The sequence below is a fragment of the Brachionichthys hirsutus genome, chromosome 9, assembly GCF_040956055.1.
Source record: "Brachionichthys hirsutus isolate HB-005 chromosome 9, CSIRO-AGI_Bhir_v1, whole genome shotgun sequence".
Lineage (NCBI taxonomy): Eukaryota > Metazoa > Chordata > Actinopteri > Lophiiformes > Brachionichthyidae > Brachionichthys > Brachionichthys hirsutus.
The window spans coordinates 10122514-10147882 of NC_090905.1; the positions used below are offsets into that span (position 1 = coordinate 10122514).

The following is a 25369-nucleotide window of genomic DNA, read 5'->3' on the forward strand; positions in this document are numbered from 1 at the left end:
AGAGCGTTCCTGCTCCGATTAGAAGCACGGGTCAGTCACAACACACACACAAGCAGCGTCTACCTAATGCGTAGCCTGCTAGTTTTCTAAAGCTATGGCGTAGTGATCAGATGCATAGTGACATCCTGGCTGCTGAATAGATCATGATTTATTTACTTAACACATTGAGCTCAGTTGTATGCTGTACTTTATTTTTCTCTTGTGCACTTATTTGGGGAAATCTTTTTCTGCATTTGACCCACCCCTGAGGTAGATATTTGTGTTCAGCATCAGCATCAGTCGGCATCTCGCTCGAGGATGCTTTGACATGTAAAGGGGAGCTAGGGATCAAATCTCTCTACTTATATTACTCATCTACCTTGAAATTTGTAACGAAGGTGTTAATGGTGTTAAAGAATTCACAATTAAGGAACAAATCCTGAATCCACACATTTTTCTGGATATACCCCCACAACGCAGTGGTTTCTTTCTTTGGGACAATGCCTACTCATCTATGCAGTCCCACTAATCCACCAAAATCTAAATCCAAGTTGTTTTTCAGTCTGCAAACATACGCAAAGGATTTCATCATTTCTTCTGGCCTTTAGCAGGATTGCACACTTGACACATTTTCATAAAATGTGGCGTTTGACCTGTTAAAATACTGGAGTAGATCCGGATAAAGAGCTGGATCCATGATTCTTTCATATTTATTGATTAGGGAAGTCATCTCGGCGTGCATGTCTTCACGGAGGTATGTGCTCTGTTGCGTGCCCTTCTATTTATAATGCGCTTGCATTTTCACATCGCTGACAAATATCAGCCCTGCTAAATCAGCCTGTTTGTTGGCATCATCGTGAGCCTCGCTGAGCCGAAGTGCCTCAGTCACACACAGAGCCACCAGCAAGGTGGAAGACTGTCTCGTTTGCTTCTACGCCTCCATCTGTTCCAGCGGTCGTTTCTTTCGACATCCAGTCACCTGCGTTATACGAGCTACTGCTGCCAGTTAGGCACAGAACGGGCCTTCATGTTGGGCTCTCCCTCTCATGAACATCTAATTTTAACTTCAGTTCAAACTCTCAGGCTGTCTTAGATATACTTCCTTCCCCTTTTTTGGTGAGAGGCACAAGCTTTTTCTTCACGTCAGCATTTCTCCATGTTTGCATTATGACCAACGTATTCTGCCCTCTGTCCGCGCAGTTCTTTTCTGTCAGCAACTCCAGTTTCCCTCGGATGCTGTAGGCTTTTGCATCTGATGATAGTGTAGTTGTATTGAAAATGATAAACCTATTTTTTTTAAAGAGACTTTAAATAGTTGGTTTAAAGTTTATACTTTAGTCGTTTGTGTTGTGCTGCAGGGCATCGAGACAGTTTGCCTGGCGATGCTTTTGTAAGCCCTGCCTACCCTGGTACCTCCTCAGGTGACCCAGCATAATGCATCCTCCTGACAGATCCAGGCCGGGTGCATGTCGAATCCTCCATGTTCATTTTTGAGAATGCGGCTTTCATTTGTGGGCATGAAATACATTAAAACATAGGAATATCCCTAATTTTCCTTGCAACATTTCTACAAAGCATTTTTATATTCCATAACAATGACAAAAAAGCAATGTTTATATTCAATACATAATCTACTGAGATGTTTTTCTTCCATAGACCTAGTAAGGCACAGAGCTGACTAATTATAGGTATATTCTGTAGGACTTTAGAACCAAGTGTTTCTTTGCCAATTGATGATGCTTAGCATTATGTCAATAAGTCGTTATGCATGTATTCAAAAAACCACTATTAATTTATTTCATGTTATATTTATTCTAAGGCATCAGAGCCTCATTAGTGTGGCATTTATTAAATTTTAAACCAATGGTATATTGTACACTAAACATGACAGCTTTGCTCATATTGCTTTATAGATGGAATCTGCAGATGTAAAAATAAGGCATTACGAACTAAATAATCACATTGATCATGAATGAAGAACACAGAATACAATATTCAGCTTTAGGTAAAGGTGTGACATAATCCAAAATGTAGCCTGTTACTAGGAAACTTTATAAGACTCTAATAATGTTAATCATAACCTCTCCTGCTTGAGGTAAAAAAAAAAAACATTTATTCCACTCTATCCAACTCTGTAAAATGAATGACTGGCTGGTTGTTCGTAGCTCCAGCCAATCACATGACTGCCCTGGGCGAAGGAAATACGTTAAATGAAAATTACAAGCAGGAGTGAAATAAGAAGTCAACAGATTAAATATTTGTTAATATACGCTTCATAGCTAAATTCATGTATTTGTATTTAATGACTGCATTCAGTGTTTTTCATTGTTTCTGCAGGATTTGCCATGTAGAAAGTGGTTTAATGCTGTTTCACTATCATGTCAGATGGAAAACCAGTCGGAAATGGTATATGGAAGTATTTAAGTTTAAATGGCATTTTATGTAACATGCTTTTTTTTCTTTATGAATGTATGACCATATTTTCTGCAGGTCTTCTGCTACCGGCTGAACCTCTGTTTACCGTTGTACCTGTCCCACTTTAAGTTGTTTAAGATGTGTAACAGATTCACTGTACTTCTAAGTATCTATTTCCCTATCTCTGCATCTATTAGGCATTGCTTTTTCAAACAAACTAATGAGGTTTATTGATTGGGTAGTCGCCCTGCATTACTTGCAAAGTTCCATTTAGCATCTACAAATGTTATATTTACTTCATCCTTGGCTGAGGTTCGTAATTTCCAGCGCATGATGTGGACATTTCTTTCCTAACTCCTTTAATGCCACACGCACAAAAACAGTTTGCTCCGGTTTATTTATCGATGCATTATTTACGAATAAAATATTTTTAGGAACAAACTTAAATTCTATACTTTATATACAGTCACCCATTTACTGAAACACCTACTATAATCCGTATACAGTTCCTGTATAATTGCAAGTAAAGGATTTGCACCTTTAAAATAAACTGTTTTATATATAAGGCATTGGTCCCCATTGGTCTTTCTGTAAATGTACATATGGACTTCAGCTCCTTGATCACTCTTTAAGAGGCGAATTCTCAACAAAGGTGTAGTTTATTAAATTATCCAAACCTCTTAAGTAAACAGTGTGCCAATGAGTATACTTTCATTACTCTATTCACATACAACTAAGCAATATTTGGATAAATGTATACATTACAAAAGTCAACTTAACAATCCCTTCAGGAAAACTACAGAACTGGCAAAAAGAAATGCAACAGAATAAAAACAGATGAAGAACCTTTTTTGACATTTAGTTAAATGAAAAAGAATAGAACTCAACAATGGTACAATCCCAATGACTAAATGTCATCCTCTAGTGCACACGCCGACAATGAAAAGCTGTTTATGTAGCATATTGAATCATTGTGTTTTAACAACGTGGAGAAAAGGCTTGAAAGAGAGCAAGCTGGCAGGAAAGCAGAAACAAGATACAACTACAACAATAAAGTAACCTGTATATGCGAGAACAAAAGGTGCACAGAAACAAAATGAATCGGAAAGAAGTAAAGGTAATTATATGAAATGTTTGTCACCAATACACTGATGAGGGACTGACAGCAGGATACATTCCACTTCTGACCAAAAAAATAGGAACACAATGCTTGCATAGGAGCTTAGGCAATTCCCTGACCGCATAGACAGCGAACAGTGCAGCAATTTGTCAAGTCATATCTGAAGAGGACGAGGGGTTGAGATGTAATCAACCAGTGAAGTTCAGGCACGGTGTGGTTAAAGGGGAGCACCGCGGAGTCATTCTACAAGATGGATATTTGTCTGAGCTTCCATGAAGACATTGACCCTCAGGAAAAGACACTCCTGTGACTTTACAGAAGGACAATCATATTACTACACCACCTTCCACAGGGCTTTACGTTAATAGGCGTGTAGAGAAGTCTGTTCTTTCAGTTATACTGTATTAACAAATGGCAAAGGATTGTACTCGAATATGAGAGGTGATAACTAAAAACCGATAAGCCATTAAATTTGCAAAGCACTGTAAAGCTTTAGAGAGTTTATCTTCAGACCTACCCTTTAAAATATGCAACCCAAAAGTGCAACAAGTGTAAATAAAAGGGCGATGCAGCAGATACAACTACATTTAAGTCCAGTTCTATGTTGATTGTTTCGACTGTAATATAGAGCTGTTGTTACAGTCATCGCTCACAAATATACCGAAGACCCCGTCTACATTAAATCTGTCCAGTACATTCTGAACACACTGAGTAGATATCAGTGTATAAAGAGCAAAGAGCCACTGTCTCTGCTCAGTGAGGTTCTCTACGCATTACTGTTGCCATGAGCACCAAGGAGATACATTCAGCACGTAGTACGTAGTGTAGTAGCATGTCTACTAGTACAAGAATGTGCATGTTGGAGGAAAAAAGCTCACTGTGCAGCTTCTTGATACAGACGGTTCAAAGGTCAATTTGGTTGCGGTGTATATATTGCTTCAAATGCAATGCATAACTGACTGTATAATAATCTATACATAATCAATATAGTCCAAACAGTACAATCAGTAAAGTCAGAAGAAAACAATTTAACATTGGGGGTCATAGAATGTGATTTGTCTCGACAGGCTACTCTGGTTCTAATAAAAAGGGGCCATTCCTGGATAAATCTGAGGAGCTACTCTTTTTAACAATATTCGTCACTTCTCCAGTTCAGTCAGAAACCTGCCTCCCATTTGGTGGAATTATCTCTCGCTACACAATCCAAATCCTTTAAGTGTTGGTGCCCCTTTCCATGAACGGAAAATCTTTCCAGTGTAAAATGCCAAACCAGCAGCAGCACAGTAATCTTGTGAGTTGTTGTCCTCCCACTGGGCCTCGTTCACAAGCTGTACGTTGTACGTTATGCACTCACTTGAATTTGTTCTTACTCTGCGAACAAATTTAGAACCTCCTTAGACCATGCATACGCAGAAATAATTAAGGATCAAAGTTCTAAAAAAAACATAAAAACATTTTACCTAAGATGCACAACGTATTGAAGCTACATTAACTTATAAAAAAAACTTAAATATAATAAACACCACAAATTTTCTAATGTACTAATTAACCATTAATTAGTACACTCGCAGGTGTGGTTTATGCAGATTTAGAATGATTCTGATTCTAACAAGGATGAGAAAAAAAAAGTGTCATGAATCCAGCAGTGATTTTGTGTCTACACTTAACTTGTGCACAGAGTAAGAACATTTCTACGCATTTATTAGTGAATGAGGCCCAGACATCTCAGCACTTCTATTTTTTACACAAACTTAGAAAAAGCACTCCTTTGAAACCCTGGCACAGCGGCTGAAGGCAGCAAGAAGAATGTGACATTATCTTTGTGTACGGAGCACTCCAGAAGTAGAAATTGCACACGTCCCCTCTGTATCCACACTGTCATTTGTTAAACACGAACATTGACATCTACGTTTAAAGCACTAAAAGCACATTGCTTTCCTTTTCTCACCAACGTTCCTCGTTGCTCGTTGAGTGGCATCACAGTGAGGCGAGCAGCACGTCTGAGGAGTTCGTTCCTTCGTTTCCTCTGTAGCTGTAATTTAAGTTGTCTGCCAGTTTTCGGGCTGAACGACAGCGGTTCTTTAAAAGGCTGCAGGGTGGTGGTGGTGGGGGGGGGGGGGGGGGGGGTAACTTTAACTGCTAGACAGTCGATGGTAAAAGTAGATGTAGCCCAAGTCTTTTGGAGGCCTTTCTGACAAACACACCTTGTGGTCATTGTAGATTACCCACCTAGAGAAAGAACAAACAATCACAGTTATTGCTCTTTATTTTTTTTAAACTGCCATCAGAGGAAACAGGTCAGTTTATTTTTTTCCCCATTCCATCTAGAAAAATAGATGTTTTTCAACATTTTATTTTTAACTTCTGGTGAAAAGACTCATTCTTTTCATAGATCCATTTCCTGAGAATATTATTGTTAAACTAATACACACATTAACAACATACCGTAATGACAAAGATTGTGGTTCTATATGCGACTCACCTCCCCTCCTTTTTGATGTGACAGACATAATGTCCAGACATGGTGGACGCGCCCATGTGGCTGATGAAAGCAAAGAGCTCATAACCTGACAACAAGAAGCCTCAAGTCACATACAGAATATATGATCAAATAATAAGCAGAGTAATAAAAGTCAGACTCAAGGGACGTACACTTTATATTCTTAAAGCTTCCATACAGGTGAAGGCTTTTGGATAAACTTGTGAGCAGACAGTTTAAAAAGAAAGGAAATCATTTTATGAAATACTCTTGTACACATTATTCGGGAGGAGCATTAAGCTCTGCATCATGTTTCTGATGCCACTGAGCTGGTTGGTGTGGCAGAGCAGGTCAGTGCCCCGCAGCACCAGAGCACATTGTGTAACAGCATCAGGCATCATCTGGAGCCCAAGGCACCCTGCAGTTCATAACATGCAGGTGAAATTTAAAATCGGGAGGCAGAACATGTCGGACACTTTTTCCTGACCCCGTGTTATTTTATAGGGAATACAGCTTTGTCTTGCAAAATGAGATGCTTGTTGTGTTCACTTCCGCTGAAAGGTAATTCCAATGATTATCGATGAAAGACTAATGGATATCAAGCTCTGGTTAATTAATTAGTACCAACAGTAATGTTGGATAAAATCTGTCAAATTAAAGACTCACGTCCAGGTCCGTCTTTAATCCGCGGGCCCGTTGCGTCCCTGTCTGGGGACAGCGTGGAGTCGCTGTGCGAGTTTGTGTTGGACAAAGCGTTGTTGTTGGGCTCCGTGTCAGCCAAGCCAGAAACGGCATCACCCTCCTCCTCCTCCTCCGGGTGGGTGAAGATCCAGTCGAGTGCTCGTTCCAGGTTATTGTTCTGAAAGCAAGTTTCAACTCAAGTTTGATGATATCCCAAACAAAAGGCATTCGATTCAATCTGGAAATGTGTCATATTTGACCACTTTTAGATGTTAGCTGTGCAAATGTAATAAAAATAGATGATCTACATCTATTTTATTGTTGTGATCATACTCAGCATGTTGCTGTGGAAGGATAAGAATTTCAAAAAATGTGAGAAAATAAGACAGAAATGTTCTTCTCCATCAACCCATGCTGTATATTTAGGTAGCTCCTCAAAGGACACAGGCAATGTTGAAAAAGTTCAGAATGAGTATTCATTTATTGTGAAGCAGACAGGTGTCCAGCTGTGCCAGATGTCCCCTGAGGATATTTGTTGTCCATCCAAAATAGAAGTGTGATTCCTGGAGAAGACATCTTGGTTTCTGCGAGTGCAGCTGGCTGCTTTTTCTGTCTCCAGCAGGTCAGGGAGGTTGATAAAAACATCTTGCTGTTATAGACTAATAATACATCATAAGCCCCCCCCCCCCTGCTTTCTCCAGTGAAGAAAACTGGAAGTAAGTTTGTCTTCATTTCAATCTGGTGGCAGAAGGCATCATGAACGAGAGAGTTTGGTGTCAATTTTGAGTCTTAATAAAAGTCTGCTGAGCTATTGGGGGGGGTTGAAATATGAGTATCAGGAGCCATTCCAATACAAGGGTGCAAAATACATTTGCTGAAGCTGCATTTTCACAGAATCACATTTAAAAATAATGATAATAATATTTTACTGAACATATGATGCAGGTGTGATGAGGAAACAGGGTCAGATCCTCTTACTGAAACCGAGAGGCTGCCTTAGCAGCCGTGTCTGCTGTTAGTTCACACCTTTAATCACGCCGACATGTAGAGCCTAATAAAGCTGCAATTTAGAAAGCAAACTAGGCCAGCCCAGCCCATTCATTACTGGCGGAGCTTGGGTTTCCTCATCTAGCCTTTCCTTGCCCTCTTTTCAGTCAAAAGATAATTTCATGCCAACCTCCTGCTGTGCCGTGGTGACACCTTTCCTTCCTTTGTTATTCCAGTCATGTTGAGCATCACACTGGGTCGCCTTTCGTACAATAAAGCAATTACACTAAACTAAAGCAATCAATTTGTGAGCAGCAGAATGTTTAAGTCACAGAAGATGATGTAAAAATAAAAAATAAATAAACAGTGAACAGAGTGGGCAGAGGGCTGACCGTGGCTTTGAGAGCGTGGATGCTGTGAGTGCGGGGGAAGCCCATTGAAGTGAGGATGGCGATGCTTTCCTCAGGTGGCGAGTTGTCGAGTGGGGTGGCAGCCACCGGGCCGTCGCTAGTGGACGGACCAAGATCCAACATGGAGGGCAGATTGAGAGGTTCCGCAAAGTCTGTGAGGGAAGAACGAGGAATTAATGAACGATATGTCACCCGCTAATGAATTTTTAATATTTCAGCAGTTGTCTTGGGAGGGGGGAAGCATCCTCAACTTAGAACACAACTGTGGAATAAGGTCTCCCTAATTTAAAAACTAAATGTAATTATTTTGTGCACATTGAGTCGATTTAATTTCAAGTGACCCTGAACGCAAGAACAAGGCCGACTCCTCTTGTAATGGATGCTCTACTGGTTTCAGACTGAACTTGTGATTAAATCCAACTTCAGCACCTTTTTCTTATGTCCTCCTGAGATTACAGCCCACAGCAGCTGTTTTGATGCAACATGAGGAAAGCTGTCCGATCAGCCCATGTTTGCACTTTGAGATAATTATCATGCAATTGTTCGAGCCTTGTCCAATAGCAATCGTTCTTTGCTTGCCTTGTCTGCACAGTGCTTTGGAACTACAGTAGTTTGGTTTTAAATACTCATCAATTAAATGATTTGCAGTGCCACTTCCATTAATAAAAATAAAATGTTTATTTGTGGAAAACAATTGGTGAAGTGATGATAATGCGAAAGAAATGAAAGTGTACAAATGTGGGGTGGCCAGACGAAGATGATGAAGGAGCAGGCGGGGAGAGACTGAACGCAGCAGACAGAGCAGCTCTAAATTTTCCTCCACTGTGAATGTTTTTTAGAGCCGAGCAGGGGAATAAAGGGCCTCAGGAGAACATCTCTGATGCTGATCGGCTCTACAAGAGTTAAATCTAGCTCTGAAAAAACAATTGTGGTGACAATGTCATGCACAGACAAGCAGAGATAAACACCTGCAGCACACAAAGGGATGTAAAGTCAGACAGTCGACTCGGATTTGTGTCTGCGGAAGAGCTGGAGATGCGAAGTCTCATTTTGAATTACCTTTGTGTTTGAAAGGTCCCATAGAAATAAACCTGCCTTGGCTTTGTACACTTGCTACAGAAAAGCACAAGGATTACGTGAGCTGACTGGCTTGATAAACAACAATGTCACGGCGTGAGGTCTGAAGCAGCATCTCTTTTTGTTAGAACTCAGTGAGCAAATTTCATGGTCGGCTCTTTAAGTTGGTTCAGACTGATAAACCTGTAATGTTGGTTTCTTATGATTAGTTTTCAGCATAAAGATACCTACTGCGAATTTGGATGCAGGTGAGACATTTTCATGGACTCTGCTGAAAAGTCTGACTGCATTATTTCAAGGGATTCCATCCTTCTCCACTGAACAGGAATCCTCCCTTACCTGGTTCCTCCATGTGTGCTATTATCCAGTTGAAGGCCATTTCAGGGCCCATGTTGCCAGTGTAGTAGACTGCCTTCCTGCAGGCCTCCAGTGGAAAGCCCATCTCTGCCAACTGCATTACTGCCACCTCGTCTATTTCTGGAGCTGGGGACACAACAAACCGACATCAATAACTAAAACAGAGCAGGTACCGATTCAGCAGAACTAGCGGCCTCCTAGTTTAAACAACCAAACACGACCGTGGTGTGGTTCTCTCTCTGGGCCTTATTATAAAAAGAGAGCAGAGGAGAATGGACCCCGGGGAGGGTTTTTATTGGAGGATGATTTATCTCAGAGAGAAACGGGTCTGACTGAAACCACATGGAAAAAACAACGTTTGGACACAAAGAGCAGCTGCAGCACCTGAACAAATCCAGTACATGATATTCATCACGACTGCCTCGTCCCCAAAATACATTTACAGCTACAGCAATAACTTTTAGAAGTGTTGCATATTCGTTAACATAGTAGGAACTGAGATGGGAATGAAATACTCACAGTCTATGGAGCTCATTGAGTTGTCTGAAAAGGAAAAAGAAACTAAAATTCAGGTGACAGCACACTATTCATCACTGCATTTGTGTATTATCTTTGTTTGTAAGGTTTTGGGGTTTTTTTAAGTCAAAAAAGAGGAAGCTCTATGTTGGTGACATCAGAGCCAGACGAGGGCAACCGTTAACTTCAAACTTCATGTTTGGCGAGTGAGACGGTAGAGAACTCTTTGCACTTCATGTCTAGGAAAATATTTGAGGACTCCAATAACTTGATGCATCTGAACTTCACAAACAATGAAGAGACAAAGTTAGAGCTCAGACGCACAACGTAGTCCTGGAAACATCAATTTGCACTTTGGGCTGATAGACTAGCTTTCGAGACAACAACAATGCATCTCCCTCCCTAATACGCACCAGTTTCGAGCAGATTAATGAGAGCTCAGTGAAGTGCATTACAAGGAGCTGTCATAAAACCATTATTAAGCTTAGCTACACTGTAAACAACAACCTTTCAGTAATTGCCTGAGCAAGCCTTTACTGAGCGACTCTCCACAGTATGGCCTAAAGAGAACACTCTGGTGGCTTCAAGCACTGCATCATATTAGAGACAATTTCACGGATCATTTGTCTCCGTCACAAAAATACACCCTTCTCCTGAAAACAATGTCAGGTGGCAGTTCGGGACCAACGCAAACCTAAGCAAGCACTCAAAGCAACACTGCATTAACAGATCACGAGGAGGAATCGGCTGAATATCGTCTCATTTGCTGAGACAAAGCTACAATAATCCGTACGTTTTATTCGTATTATTAGAGTGGATGAAATATGTATGGCTGTCTGGGTAACGGCAGCGCCCCACAGAAAACAATGACCTTCAACATTAATTAGCCGACTGTCAACATGAAGACGAAGGGCCAAACACTCGCACAGTTCTTAGGCGCACTGCTGGTATTTACATTTAAGGAAGCATGCAAAAGCTCCTGTAGGCTATTATTGGTGAGTCAGGAGTGTGTGTGACCAGGGGACAGTTCTCAGTGAGAAAATGGAACACCGTCTAATTTGAAAACAGCAGAACGCCTCTGAAGTAGAGACAAAGGTTGGTGTGACTGCTTTCGTTCGTGCAGCACAAATGAATAAGGAACCAAATGTTATCTTTGCAAATGTCAAAATTGTAATCACATTGTACAGATGAATTCATGCACACACATATGTTAGCAGATACGATGTACACCTTAAGACCTTCCGACATGCACGGGGCCTGTTTTGTACCTCTGGTGTCTTCAGGTAGCAGGATGGGAGGCATGAGGTCAGGCAGCTCTTCTTCACTCGCCTGCAGCCCCGTGGCCCGCATTCGATTCAGATCCAGAAAGTCCGGAACGTCTATGGCCAAGTCTGTACAGGAAGAGTCGATCAAATCTTAACGGCATTGACACACGAGACTAAATTTGGTTGCAGTAAATTTGGTTACAGAGGGAAATGCACTGATCTTGGCCCACAGCTATAAAGCATCGAGAGGAATGAGCCCAAACAGCATGCATTTTCTTTTCATTTTAACCCAGTCTCTGCTAGATCTGACAGTGGTGATGAACGAAACATAAACCTGCAGCTGGGCCTCAAATAACAAAATATAATACTGATCGTTCAACTTGAACTCATGATTCATAAAGTTGTTATAAAGTATAAATACAAGTTGGTATACATTACCCACTGCATAGCCTTTATCACATCACTGGAACTATTAAATACTTTAAACTGTTAAAAGCCATTCAAGTCGTCCTTGATTGATTTGGGCTTTTTATGACTGTTGCACATGAAGCTGTTCATTAGTCGAATAAAAAAGGACTTGAGCAGCATTTTCCACTCTCAGATACGCGATTTGTGACCTGCAGATTGATACTGCCCTCTGCTGGGCAAACCTTTAGTCACTACAAATATCAATCAGCATTTACAATATTGAAGGGTGTACCGAGTTTCTTTGGCACCCAGTCAACCCCAAATGTGAATTTCTTGATCTGCAAAACCAGATACTCTGGAAAGGAGGCAAAACGGGAGGTTCTGTGGAGGAAAAATAAGAAAGAGGGAATCCAAAGGAATGTCAAAGAAAAGCGTGGCTACTCTGAGGAATCTAAAATCTAAAACATATTTTGAGTTATTTATAGCTTGAATAATTTTGATGCATTCAGAATGTGTTTACAATGTAGAAAGCAATAAAATAAAATGTATTTTTATAAGAAGGTAAAGGATAGTCATTCCAGACCCAGAAACAGGTGATCCTTTGCTTACTTGATCCCAGCTGACTTGGCCTGCAGTGCTGAGCTCCAGAAGTCGGGAACGTTCTCCGGCTCTGTGAAAGCCTGCAGACACGCGGTGAATGGGATCTGCGCCCGCACTGGCTCTGGTGGAGCCCGCATGTTCTCCTCAGCGTCTCTCCGCTTGACCTCGTATGCCAGCAGCTCCTCTAATCAAATAAAAACAGAAACTATGAGCTGATTGAATCACACTCAAAATATTTTCTTTTAAAATATCAGTGAAAGTTCACTTTCAGGTAAGGGTTCCATACTTTAGATGACAGATTTTCTGCCTATGCTTTAAACAGCATGCGATTGCAGTACTGATGCTGAAGACTAAAACCCCTTTTCACTCTAAACTACAGTCAAGACCTTTTGTGCCTTTTCAGAGGAGGACCTGCTGATGCTCCCAGCAGCGTCAGCCACCTGAGCCCAGCATCACACCAGCTGCACCCACCAGAAGCATGCTGAGAACGTCTATGTGTGCGTGTGTGTGTGTGTGTGTGGTGGCTCCTCCACCTCGATTGGTGGCTGCCTCCATGGGGGCGGGCAGCTGGATGCAGCAGTCGACCCGCTGAGTGTAACGAACCCGGCGTGTCTGGCAGCACTGAGTTCGCTCCTCCACCAGGAAGCGGAAGACGTCACTAGGATTCTCAGAGCCTGTGCTGTTCCTCTGTGAACATATTATACAACAAAAAGGATGATGAGGTGAGGAAAGTTTGAATCCATCACAAAAGCATTCCATGATATTATGCTGTTATGTTAGTATTGAGCAAGGTGATTGGATCCAACGCTGATTAAATGTTGGATCTTTTGCTTCTTTGATGTTTTGTTTTTTGATTATTCTATTCATTAAATGGGTCAAATGAAATATTGATACCAGAATGGTTTTATTTATTTTTTTACTTGATGCCCTGCACCATCAATTCTATTTATTAGGCTACTAATAAGCCGGTGGCTTTTAAGCTGTGTTTTAAAAGGCATTGGCAAAGTAAAAAATAAATATTTCAATGTTTTCATTATTTTTGCTAAATTGTATAATCACAGATTTCATAACCCCTAAAAGTTATGCACACCCAGGAGATGTTGCAATCCCATTTGAGAACCCCTGTCCAAAGGCTAAATATTTTTTTTAAAGTATTCACTTTGACTCAACTCCTAAACAAATGTAATTGCACTACTGCTTCACACCTGCATCATCTCATGTTAATTTAATAAATGACATGCATCTCTGTCCATAAGCTCTTTGCACCCTCTTCTGGAATGAGCTTGATGGAACTGCTGTTTGATTCAGCTCTCTTAATACATTCAGGCATAATTCTGATGCAACCATTTAATTTAGAAACCACCTCAATTAACCGTACCCTTCATACCTGACAGTGTTACATCTTTTCCTAACCACAGTCAGATTAATCATCGCCACTGAGCCACTGTGTGTCTTCTATGAACAGGAGGGGTCACTGAAGTTTACACTGCGTTTATTTGAAGACAGTGATGAAGGATGGCATCGCAACTGGCACGGCAACAAGCACCGCAGCATTTCTGAATCTATTCTGAGGAGCCACAGGGATAAGTTAGAATTTTATTCAGACCAAGTATCCAGGCTGATACAGAAAGGGGAAAATGTTGCCGTCGGCGACAGCTTTAGTCACTTTATTAATGTCTGGACAGCTATATTAGAAACGGGTTTACAGACAGCTGTAGAAGCCAGTCGAATCTGGGGGCAGCCTGGGCCTTTTTCCAAGAAGCTAACTTCAAGCCTAAGAGTTTCCATAGATAATAAGAAAAAAAATAGAGCAGTGGTAAGTTTTACGCATTTGTCTATCTTGACGTAGAGAAAGTCTGAGTGAGGGCTCAGGCAGAATAGGATGAATTATAAAACATTTATCACGTTGCTAAAATGGACTACAGCAAATGTGTAAACACAAACAACAGCAGAGAGACCTTAACGAGAATTGGATCGAGTTAAAAGCTCATTTTTAATTGTCTAATGTACATTTCAACTGCTATGTGACCTGCACCGGGTTTTATCATCACTCACATCCACCAGGTTAATTATATGCAGGAAAAACTCGTGGGCATCCTGTTGTCTGTTGGAGGAAAACTCTGGATGCCCCCTGCTGACCAGGGCTTTCAGCATGCGTGGAGAGATTCCCTTTTGCTGGTGCTGAAAAGACAACATTTAAAATGTCACACAGACAGACTGTCTCAGAGAAAAGCATAAAAGTCTCCATTCTGATGCCTTCGGGGGGTGCTACTGAAATTATCCATGCAAATTTATTTCATGTAATCTGTTAAATCCTGAACATATATAAACTAAATAAATTTAAACATCCATTTTAATGGGAATATATAACGGGAATGAATAATATTTCCCCAGTTCAAACTGGTCCCAGCATGCCCCATCAAGGCCCAAATATCCTGCCCACCTGTCAGCATGCATCAAAATCTGACAACATCATCACATGTGTAGGAAGTGCAGGATCACAGCTCTGCCATATCAATTACTGTGGCTGATGAGGCCGAAAAGAAGTCTGCAGCTTACAGACCTACAGCAGAGGCCCATTATGCACTAATGATTTTCCTCTTCAGGCAACTGTCTACTAGATGATTTCATATAATGTGCATTTCAACTGGCAAAGCAAAGCACAAAAATAAACAGCTGAATTTATCAATATTCTGTTTGAGAAATAAGAAGATTGCAGGAAGCACAAAATAATGGAGCACAGCTCATATTGATCAGAATCATAAGCAGCAAGCAGGTGGAACTCAAAGCAAGTGAAACTTGCCCACGTAAGCAGACAGTTTCAGATTTGGGACTGCAGCTAGCAGCTATTTTCAGGCTAAAGGAAAAAGAAAACTAAAGAATATTAATGGAGAAATATCACATAATATGTCACATTATGAACATGTAACTTACAGTCTGGTAATAAATGAACTCATTTTGCTACCACCGAGTATCAGCGTGCTTCTGTTGGTTATGGACCAGTTGGGGAGGTCGACATACCCAGTTTAATACCTTGTATTCTTCTTTCATCACCTGTTCAATGAGCTCAGATTTCATGGGTGGTTTGGCGTACTGGCCTGAGAGCAGTCCGTGTCCCAGTTTAGCCCTGTCGGACAAATCCAAAGCCGTAAACACTAAAGCACACCAACAGTCTGAGTTTTGTTTTGGGTTTATTGGTGTTCCTAGTATGACCCGTCTTCAAGGAATGGTCTAACTTGTGAGACCAATTATTTTAAAAACTGCAAGCCGTAGACGAGGTCTGTTCAACAATGGCTGCCCTTTCAGGAAAATCGGACAAAAAATGAGCAGGTCAAGGCTCTGTAACAGTGAATAGATTAAATAGTCAGCTAGCCACTGTATTTGATGATTATTGTACAAGAATACAAATTAAGATTGATTTAAACTAATAAGACTATAAAGGATGCATCAATTAAAACATTTAATGCCTTTCAAATGTCATCAATTTGGGAAGAACCGGTTTCACAATATAGCAGCTACCAATTGCAAGTCCGAGCAAAATACTGCTTTTAAAGCAATACAGAATTGCCTGTATTAATTAAATTGAATTTATTTTATTTAGATTAATCTTAGCCAATTTAAAACTTCTGATCTGACTACAGGGCTTTTAAGAGAGGGGTCATACAGTGATGGATATGTTTCTCTGGCTATGTGAGGCACTGTCACGTATGAAACTGATAGCCATCGCATGTCCTAGCCTTTCATCATGGGTGCAGCATATACCGGCTTACATGAAAAAATACACAAGGATTATTTACCGGAACATATGGGGAGACCCCACCCCCCCAAAAAAAGTCTTCACCATATTAAACTTCAGCTTTGCAATATAGAGATTTTTCAGCATTTGATAACAAAAACACAAATTTAACACTGACGTTTTGAGTATTATGAACACTGCGCATTATGCCCGGCAACAGCAGAGTCACTTACATCTGTGTAGCAAAGTCCTGGCTGGGATCAAGAGGTGAATAGTCAAATATCCTCTGAAGATTACCCGCATACCTAAATATCAAAAAGGTCACATATGAGTCATATACAGTCACATGACCCGAGGAAAGGCGACACTGAAACGATGTTTCACATCTGCTGTCGCCATATTAGTCATTTAGATACTGAGGAAAATACATTTTATGTTACGCTGCATTTATTTCTTAGCTAGACAATAGACGGTAACAAATTGTCATAAACAAACGAACAAAAACATGGAAATTAAATTATTTTTAACTAAATTAGTATTATAAACCTAAAAAAAAGCATTAATGTAAATATCATTAAAAACAGAATGTGACAATTTAAAAATCTATTTTAACCTGAATGTATCTAAATACTGCACAAAGACGTGATATTATATATATATACACACCGTTATAGGCATTTGAAGATCATCTTTTAAAGTAAACTCTTCGTGCTTTGGCCTCTGTTCCCGTATTTGATGCTTTATAATTCATTGATTCTACTCTGATACCTCGCCTTTGTGGGACACCTGAACGTGGCTTAACCATTTTGTTGGAATAAACAGGTATGTCATCATGTTGCTCCAGAGCCTGTGTGTAACTTTCAGCATCAATGGCCGATTGCAGATGTGACCGTTACCGATGCAATGAGCACCGACAAAACACAGGCTCCATCACAGTGGACTTACATCCTTTGGAAGTCTGGGATGCTAAAGAGGACCTGCACCACTGCGCTGAGGTAGCAGCTGTTGCCCAGATTTTTGATGCCTGTGTAACCAGAACCAAAAACCGCCTTCAGCTTCATGCCAGACTCCTGGATCACCTCCCATTCACTGATCCGAGGTCGGGAGTTGTTGTCTGTGTGGTGGCCATTCTCTGTCTGAAGGGGACGGAACCCGGTGTGAAACCTTTACCGTGGAAGTCTTACACGTTGCTTTTTTTGCTTGGTTTGTTTACAGTCGAGACAACTTACTCTTTTCTGCATCTGTAGCATGTCTATTCCAAAGTGTGACAAGTGCTCGGCTATTTGGGGGTCCAACACGGCTTCCTCCTCCTCAAATGAGTAGACGTCTGAACCCAAAACATGACAGGTCCAATGTTCTTATCACAATTTTCTACCTGTAAAGTGCTTGTCAGTAATTCTGCGCCACTACCAGGTAAGTGGTGCCATATTTACAGACATTAATGCACACAATTTAAATTCTTACAAAGTGTCAATTAAAATGAAAACTTCAACTTCATTACAGAAGTAAGACTGCATTTCAGTGCTGCATCCAATCCGGTAGCTCAGTGTATATAAACTTAAAAATTATATAAAAAGGTAATTAAAACACACTAATACACAATGTTGGATCCAAGTTTTATCTGGATTTTAACACATTCTTTCATTCCTACAGTATTTTAAGTCTTGAATTTCCTTATTCCTCTTCCATTTGCTTGGTTTTCTTTGAATACATTAAGTATTGTTATAGGAAACTGAGAACAAGGATTTCATTGCCAGCAACTGCTTTCAATTGTTTGAGATGCTTATGCTGGATAAATATATCAATACTTGAAACCTTTCTTCAGTAAAATGAAAACAATTTAGAAGGACTCCTGATCACTAAAACACTCAACTCAAATTTAGAGAATGATGTAATGCATTTTAGACCTGCTCCATCTGGGGTGATGGTGTCCAGTTTGACAGCCAGGGGGTAGCTGGTTTCTCTGTAGCGCTCTAGAGCATGGCCGTTTCCTCCGCTCCCATCGAAGAACCACTTCCCACAGAGAACCGCTCCATCCGTCAGGTTCAGCCACAGGTTCTCTCTCATCTCACACTTCTGGCACTTCCAGCCACTTGACAAAAAAACAAACCAAAACAGAGATTCATCTGGATGTCTAAAAACACCGTAAACAACACAGGGAAGATGATGGAGGGAAGGAGAGTTTTTGTTAAGCTTTAAACTGATTTGATAAAAGATCATAAAAGTTTGAGCTGCTCAGGAGAAACCCAGAGAGGAGTGTGACAATTATCACATTATATAAACCAGAACACTTATCCATCATCCCAAAAGTACTTTCCCCAGGACAGCAAGAAGCAGCGCTGACCGTTAGCAATATAATCGTTAAATATGATGCAAAAATCTAATGAACTGTGTCAAAAATTAGAAATAACTTTTACTTATTTTCAACTTTAACCATCGGAGAAGTTATCCCACAGTAGCAAACAATGATGAAGGAAAAACCTTGAAGATGTTTCAAAAGCTGAACTCTGAGAAAGAACTAGAATCTAGTCCCGAGTGGCTTCTTGCCTTCCAGAAGTGTAAATCCCACTGTACGAAGGAGTGTTAGTGTGCCTTTCCTACCTGGGTGGAATCCGGACTCCGTTATCGAGCTGTCTGAGGCTCCTGGCATGTCTGGACACCTGGATCTCTTCCTCCCAGGATTCAGGCTCCTGCTTCTTGTAAGCTGAAGGTGCATTGAGAACGGCATCACAGGCGATGGTCACCTGAACATCAGATGTATATAAAAACAATCATGTTCCATATCTATCCATGCAGCTTAAATAAAAGGTCATCTATAGCATAAAGCATAACTAATCAACTATGCAGTGCATTGTAAAATTGTGCAACATAAAAAAGGTGATCCAGCCCTGATAGTGCGAGTGAGACTGGAACTATATTGGTTCTGCAGTGAAGATTCAAGACGTGCAAAGCATTTAAAACAAGATGGAAAATCACCAATAATACTACAATGTGTACACCACAACCATTAATGACACATGCATAAAATATATATATATATATATTTTAAATAGCTATAACATGCTAAAAACCTAGCCCCGTTCCATGCTGAAGCACATGATGCTCTGTACAAGGAGTGATACAGGCGCTAACCTCGTACAGGAGTTTCCCAGAGACTTTTCTAGGCATAAAAAACTCTTTGGTAAAATAAGCAGCTACCAAAAGGTGAGGGCAAATCAAGGGATTCAAACTGAGCTAAGAGAGCCTGACCCAAGTGCTTGGTGCCTGTGGACTTACTGAGTGCACACTCCCACGGACATGCATGGAAACACACAAAAACCATGCACTAGAAACTCACTGACCAAAGCGGGCAATTCTTCGATATTTGGTAAAGGTATCTCGAAGTGGTCTGGAAAAATGACGAGCTTGGCCTCGTCTTCATATTCATAGTCCTCGCCGTTAAAATCTCGGTTGAGTTCCAAGTCTGCAGGGCAGGAAGTGAACATCCAATCAGCTGCTGTGACGCCATGGCAGAGGTGCAACTTTCAAATGTATGTTTGAGCTCATGTTCTAGATTAGTTTATTTATCTGCAACGCCATTCTGAAGGTGACCAGTATTTTTACTACAGTGACCGGGTGACTTCATACAACAATCACGTTGATGCACAATTCATGGAGCTATATTTGGGAATTTATCACACACTGCTATCACCAAGTTACAAACTTACTGAGCAGCACTGAGGCTTTGCATGCTGATGACATTCAGCCAAAACCCCAAAGACATTTACGGTAGTCAATTTGTCAAGGGTTGTCAAAAAGAAATCACGTTGAGCTACAGGAACTTGTGATAGATCATTTTCATAATATTCTGACCTTTAATTGTCCAACAAGGAATCAATGAAACAAGATTATAATTAAACCATTTGTTCAAGTCTTCAAATCATCTCAAAGTAGTAACTGGGGTTACTTCTTTGTAACCAATTCAAAAAAGCATACTTTTTTTATTGCCACAATTATAAGCTTTGTTCAGTCAGTGGAATATTAACACAATCTAAAAAGTCATCTGAACTCAAAATCATAGAGAAGTGAAATCTGGAGAGAGCCATCGTCCAATTTAGCCAAAGGTCATGTAATAACTCTTGGCAAATTGGTTATCCCTGACATTGTTGTAGTGTCAACCGATTTCATGGTACCATGTACTGTGGACAGCTAGCGGCCTGCTTAGATCACTGGTCTAGTATGGAGAGGGCCAGCTGTGAGGGTGAGATGGTGAAAAGGAGGGACAGAGACCCGGTCTCTCCAAGCAGCGTCATAGCTGCAATGGAAGCGTGCCAGCCTCCAGCGGAGGTTGACAGGTGGTGGCAGCTGAGAGGCTGAGGACTGGCCACCCCCCTCGCCACATCGTGCAGGGGGGAGGAGGAAGAAAGGAGGCCAGGCTTTGATTTAGAACAGTTACCAACCACATATACAAATAAATGGGCTAAATTTGGAGCACGACGGGAGTTATCATCATAGGAAATATCCGATGCTTTGGGTAGAGGCCAGCTGAGGGGGCAGCTGGTGAGTCACCACAGTGCAACAATCAACAACACAAAACAGTCTGGGTCCCCGGGTGGATGTGGACGTTAGAAAGAAGGTATTTAGGCTGTCTCTGTTCTTGACCTTATTTGTACTGTAATACATGCTACTGTGTGACTGTACTTGTACTCTAACATTCTATCTAATAAATATATTCATCATCATCATCATCCGCACATCTGAAAAGTAACTCCACCTCAGACAGCCCCAACATAACCTGTACAAATAAACACTGACGCACCAGTGTATCTATTAATGCTTTATACGAAAATCACTTACAATGACTAATTTTTCACATTTCCTTTGAAAGTTAAATTAAAAAAATATAAAAAAATAAGAGCGCTTGTACAGCCACAACCTCTAACAGAGTCAAACGTAACTTACCTAGAAAAACTTTTCCATTTCTTCGTCTGGGGATGGCGCCGCCTGCAGCTCCTGTGGCTTTCTGTGGGGAAAAGGAGGAAGGGGGGGGGGTAAAAGCACCCTCATCCAATTTAAAAGATGTGTAGTACATTGAAAGTTTCTCTTTGTGAAATGCTGTAAAAAGCTTTTGGTAGGAATAGATCCTGGGTGTTCTACTTTCCAGGTCAGGTTTCAAGGCAAAGGAAAAACCCTGCATGTCATGTTCAAAATTAAGTAACGATAAATGAAACTGCTCAAGCTGTACCCATGTTTGAACTGACCACATTGACTTGGACTGATATCAGTTTCCACACGCTCTAAGTCACACGTTGGTCTTGTCCTTGACAGCATAGTGTGTCATCTTTCTCTTTCTATCTAACTTCATCCACTCCGGAGTGAGGCGGAGGTCCAGTTGGATCCTCAGTCTCTAAATGACTGATAGATAAATATATTCAGTCACCAAATGGTTAAATAGCAGTCCTATCACGTTCCGGTGCCTACTTCCTGTTCCCGCGGCAGGGGAGGACACAGCGGCAGACAGACCGACAGAAAGAGAGAGAATGCTGACACACTTGCAACCAAGTGGACTCATGGGAGAAAAACAGCAGACGCAAAAGCCTGCAGAATGTAAGCAGCTGTTTCTGTCCAGAGCCAGGCATGGAAATAGCAGCTCTTATCTGAGAGCAATTAGAGCCAGCAGGGATGCAACTAAAGCTTTTATTGTTTCCCCTTTTTTCTTTTTTTGTCACAGGGCTTGTTTTTAAATCGACTCGTGTTCATCGAGTTTACAAGACGCAATAAAACTAACTTCTGTGCAGCATGACAGATTCTAAGAAAGTGAAATTCTGAGGGGGATAGTAAGATAGATCGAACTTCATAATTCATTTCACAGCTAAAGGCAGAGGTCAATGAAATCTGTGTTAGTCAGCACTAATCCTTTAATTTGTGGCCTATCAAAACACCTCCAAAAACAGAACCTCCTTGGCGGAGGTAACAAATCCATTGACATTGACTCGGCTACAAGACGACTCTTGATAGAAATCTCTATCTCTAATATTAAATGTACTGTAGGCCTAAACGCACATGCACCCCCCTTCTTCAAAAAATCTCCATAATATCCGACCCGGATGAAATTCGGTGGTGAGATAGATGACCTCACCCTACATGACATGTGTCAAAGTCCATAAACATCCATCAATAATCAGCCGCAATACTGAGGAACACACACAAATGCTAATAAACACAAAATTTCAAGAGTTTGTGTTTAGAATCTGAAAGAAATATGTTGTTTTTAAACATAAAAATGTCATATCCATATCTAAAGTAGTTTACAGTGCTACATCCCTTAAACTGAAACCCTGCGGTGTTAATGGGATGCTCCGCCACCTTAAACACACATATTAATGTAGAATGGCTAACACATCACTGCTATAAAGGCAATTTTGCAGCACTATATTTGAGAATAGTATTTTCACGTCAGCCTCCACTGTACACTAGAGTGCAGCGTTGAGAAACGCATTACTTTATACAGTTATGATATTCATACATTATTATCTGCTTACAACAACATTAGAGTGTTATAAGCCATTTGTTAAATCTTTGCAATACTTGTTAGCAAGATAAAGTGTTAAAGCACCTGAAGCTGCTTTTCTAGCTTCAATATTAATCTCCCGTTTTATCATTGCTTGCAGAGCCCCTAGTAATGTGATTAACTACGTATATAAACCTTTACACTATATGAACTGGAGCAGCATCAAAACCAATGGAGAGGTGCAAAACATACCTCTTTGACATGCCGTTTCATGTGCATGTAAACACTCTGTCCCGTTTTGCGATAATGTCTCTCCACATGTTCTCGTCCGAAGCCCAGGAATGTGTTCAAACACACATACAGTCCTCCCTCGGACTCCTGCAGTGCAAAGCAAACAGTAACGACGATCAGCTGCACACATGCACATTTACTACATTAACCCTTTGAGTGCCATTCAAGTCTAAAGACATTCGTTTGTTTTTTAAACACAAACATTCACTGCCAACCCTGACATTGAAACCTGCCTCTCTTCAACAACCAGTAACTCCAGAACGAAAAATGGTAGGAACACACTTTTTTTCTGATAAGAGAGACACTTTCATTTGGTCGGTTTGCATAGTCATAGTAAAGAATATTCTGTGGGGCCTGGAAAATCGGAGGAAATGTGTGAAAACTGGGGCGCCCAGCATATAGCTGAGCTGAAAATGGCTGGCACTCAATGACGGCCGTCCCGGTGTCGCATCGGGACGGCCGTAATCTAACACAACAGAACACGAAAGGTTCACTCATTTTGCCATATTCTAAAGAGATCGACATGTGACCAGCAACTCCGATACCGGGTGTTGCGAACACGTCAACATTTGAACAATCAAACAACTTTCATCTAAATCTAACTTAAATCTAAAAGTTGTGCTGCTCTTATTAGCTCTGTGATAAAGTGGCCCAGAGCGACATATGAGCTTCACCAGTGCAAGGATAAAAATAAACCGTTCCTAGGGCCAAGTGATGAACTCCAGACAGCTGAGTCACCTTTAAATACAGTTTCAGTTGAGAAAGTACTTTCGTCTTTTTAAGCAGAATGTGCCAAGAGTCAGAAAGGTTTCGCATATTTAATAATATATCTTTGTTTACAAATTGAAGGAACCTGAAAGTCAAAAGATTCTGTGTTTTGACATCCCATCAGGCGGAAGAAGAAGGAATGGCAAAATAGATGACAGTATAGGGCAAAAATTGATAATGTATTTTGACAGAATAACAGGATATTCTGTCAGGGATACTGACCAAAAATAAAAATAAAACATTACACTACATGATTACCTTAGTACAAGGCACTGCATGATTTTTCACTTACAGAATTGTAACTTTTACCTGCATAAGTACACCGAGAATTCACAACTAGAGTGCCACAAGTTTAAACACACACACACACACACACACACACACACACACACACACACACACACACACACACACACACACACACACACACACACACACACACACACACACACACACACACACACACACACACACACACACACACACACACACACACACACACACACACACACACACACACACACACACACACACACACACACACACAATAAATAATGGACTTGTGAGAATATCATGATGGAAACGTTCGGGCACTGACACTTAGAGTAGTAGACACATAGTCCATGTCAGGCTGCTTATGAAGAGCCGGGTCAGAGCAGAGCCGAACCGCAAAGAGGAAAGCCCAACAGCCCCGCCCCGACGCGGCTGTTTCAGTTTCAGAAATCGATTCCGGGCTCATCGCAGGTGTGTCCTGTTAGAATTAATTGGCTCTCAGTGGCTGGATACGGAACACGGCCTAAACGTGACAGGGTGCCCCCCCCCCTCCCGACAAGTAAACAACATTCAGTTATTTATTTATTTGATTCCACCGAACATTTTTGCGCAGATTCAGGCGTGTTCCTATATCGGACCATCTCCCAACGCGCATCCCACCACCCCAGCAAACGCCCCGCTCGTGTGTCTCGGTGTGTGTGTGTGTGTGTGTGTTAACGCGCCAGTGCGCGTCGTGGACACTTACGGGAGAGTCGAAGGAAAAGGCGCACTCGCTCTTGAACACCCGGTCTCCCGTCCTGGGGACCCTGACGGTGGGCATGTACGGGACGAGCAGCTCTCCCAGGTCCGCAGCCATGTCCGCACTCGGCTTTCTCGCACCGCAGTGCCGCGGAGCTGCAGGAGCAGCGATGCCAGAGGAGAGGATGCTATTTTTAAAGCGCCTCCGTCTCTACATTCCTCCAGCCAGCGGGATGTGACGCCCGTGGAGCTCAAAGCTGAGGCTGTTGTTTGTTTGTTTCTAGTAAAAGCAGTTTTAATCAGTGCAGATAATTCAGGTCTACCGCTGAGTGTCGTGACGCTCGTCGTGTATTTGACCAGAAGGGCCCCTCCCACCGCTGATTTATAAAGCCACCTGCTAGTTTTAATATCATCATACTAAAGCCCAACAAATATATTCAATGTTCCTTAAATTGGCATTTTTGAATTTGTAAATAATTTCACTGGACATATTTGGGCGTATAATTAATAAAAAGGATTATTAGCTCGTATCAGCTGTGCGTAATTACGCACGAGCACACCTTAGAGGGAACATTGGTTGTGAATGTCCCATATTGAATGCGCTTTTAACCCAAATAAATAAAATGTACATTTCAAAATCTAAGATTTCCTTCGTTTTGTGAATTATTTAGTTTTCAGACATATTTAATATTTTTTTTATGTTCATGAGCGATTGCTGTGATTTTATTGCACCTTCATAAGATCTATTTAATTATGTATTGTTACTTTTCTATTTATCC

General features: G+C 41.1%; 1 protein-coding gene across 1 annotated transcript; it reads right to left on the reverse strand.

Moving 5' to 3' along the window:
- Positions 1-1812: 1812 nt before the first annotated feature.
- On the reverse strand, positions 1813-24721 carry usp13 (ubiquitin specific peptidase 13). Its single transcript, XM_068743061.1, has 22 exons — positions 24598-24721; positions 22773-22898; positions 20972-21032; positions 19372-19493; positions 18632-18774; positions 17938-18122; positions 17260-17357; positions 16976-17166; positions 16264-16335; positions 15328-15421; positions 14350-14475; positions 12828-12981; positions 12304-12478; positions 11987-12075; positions 11290-11412; positions 10025-10048; positions 9488-9631; positions 8054-8223; positions 6660-6852; positions 5997-6081; positions 2776-5743; positions 1813-2060 (listed from the first exon to the last, which is right to left on the reverse strand). The coding sequence occupies exons 1-21, from the start codon at positions 24706-24708 to the stop codon at positions 5647-5649; spliced, it is 2583 nt and encodes an 860-aa protein (XP_068599162.1). The 5' UTR covers positions 24709-24721; the 3' UTR covers positions 1813-2060; positions 2776-5646.
- Positions 24722-25369: the final 648 nt, after the last annotated feature.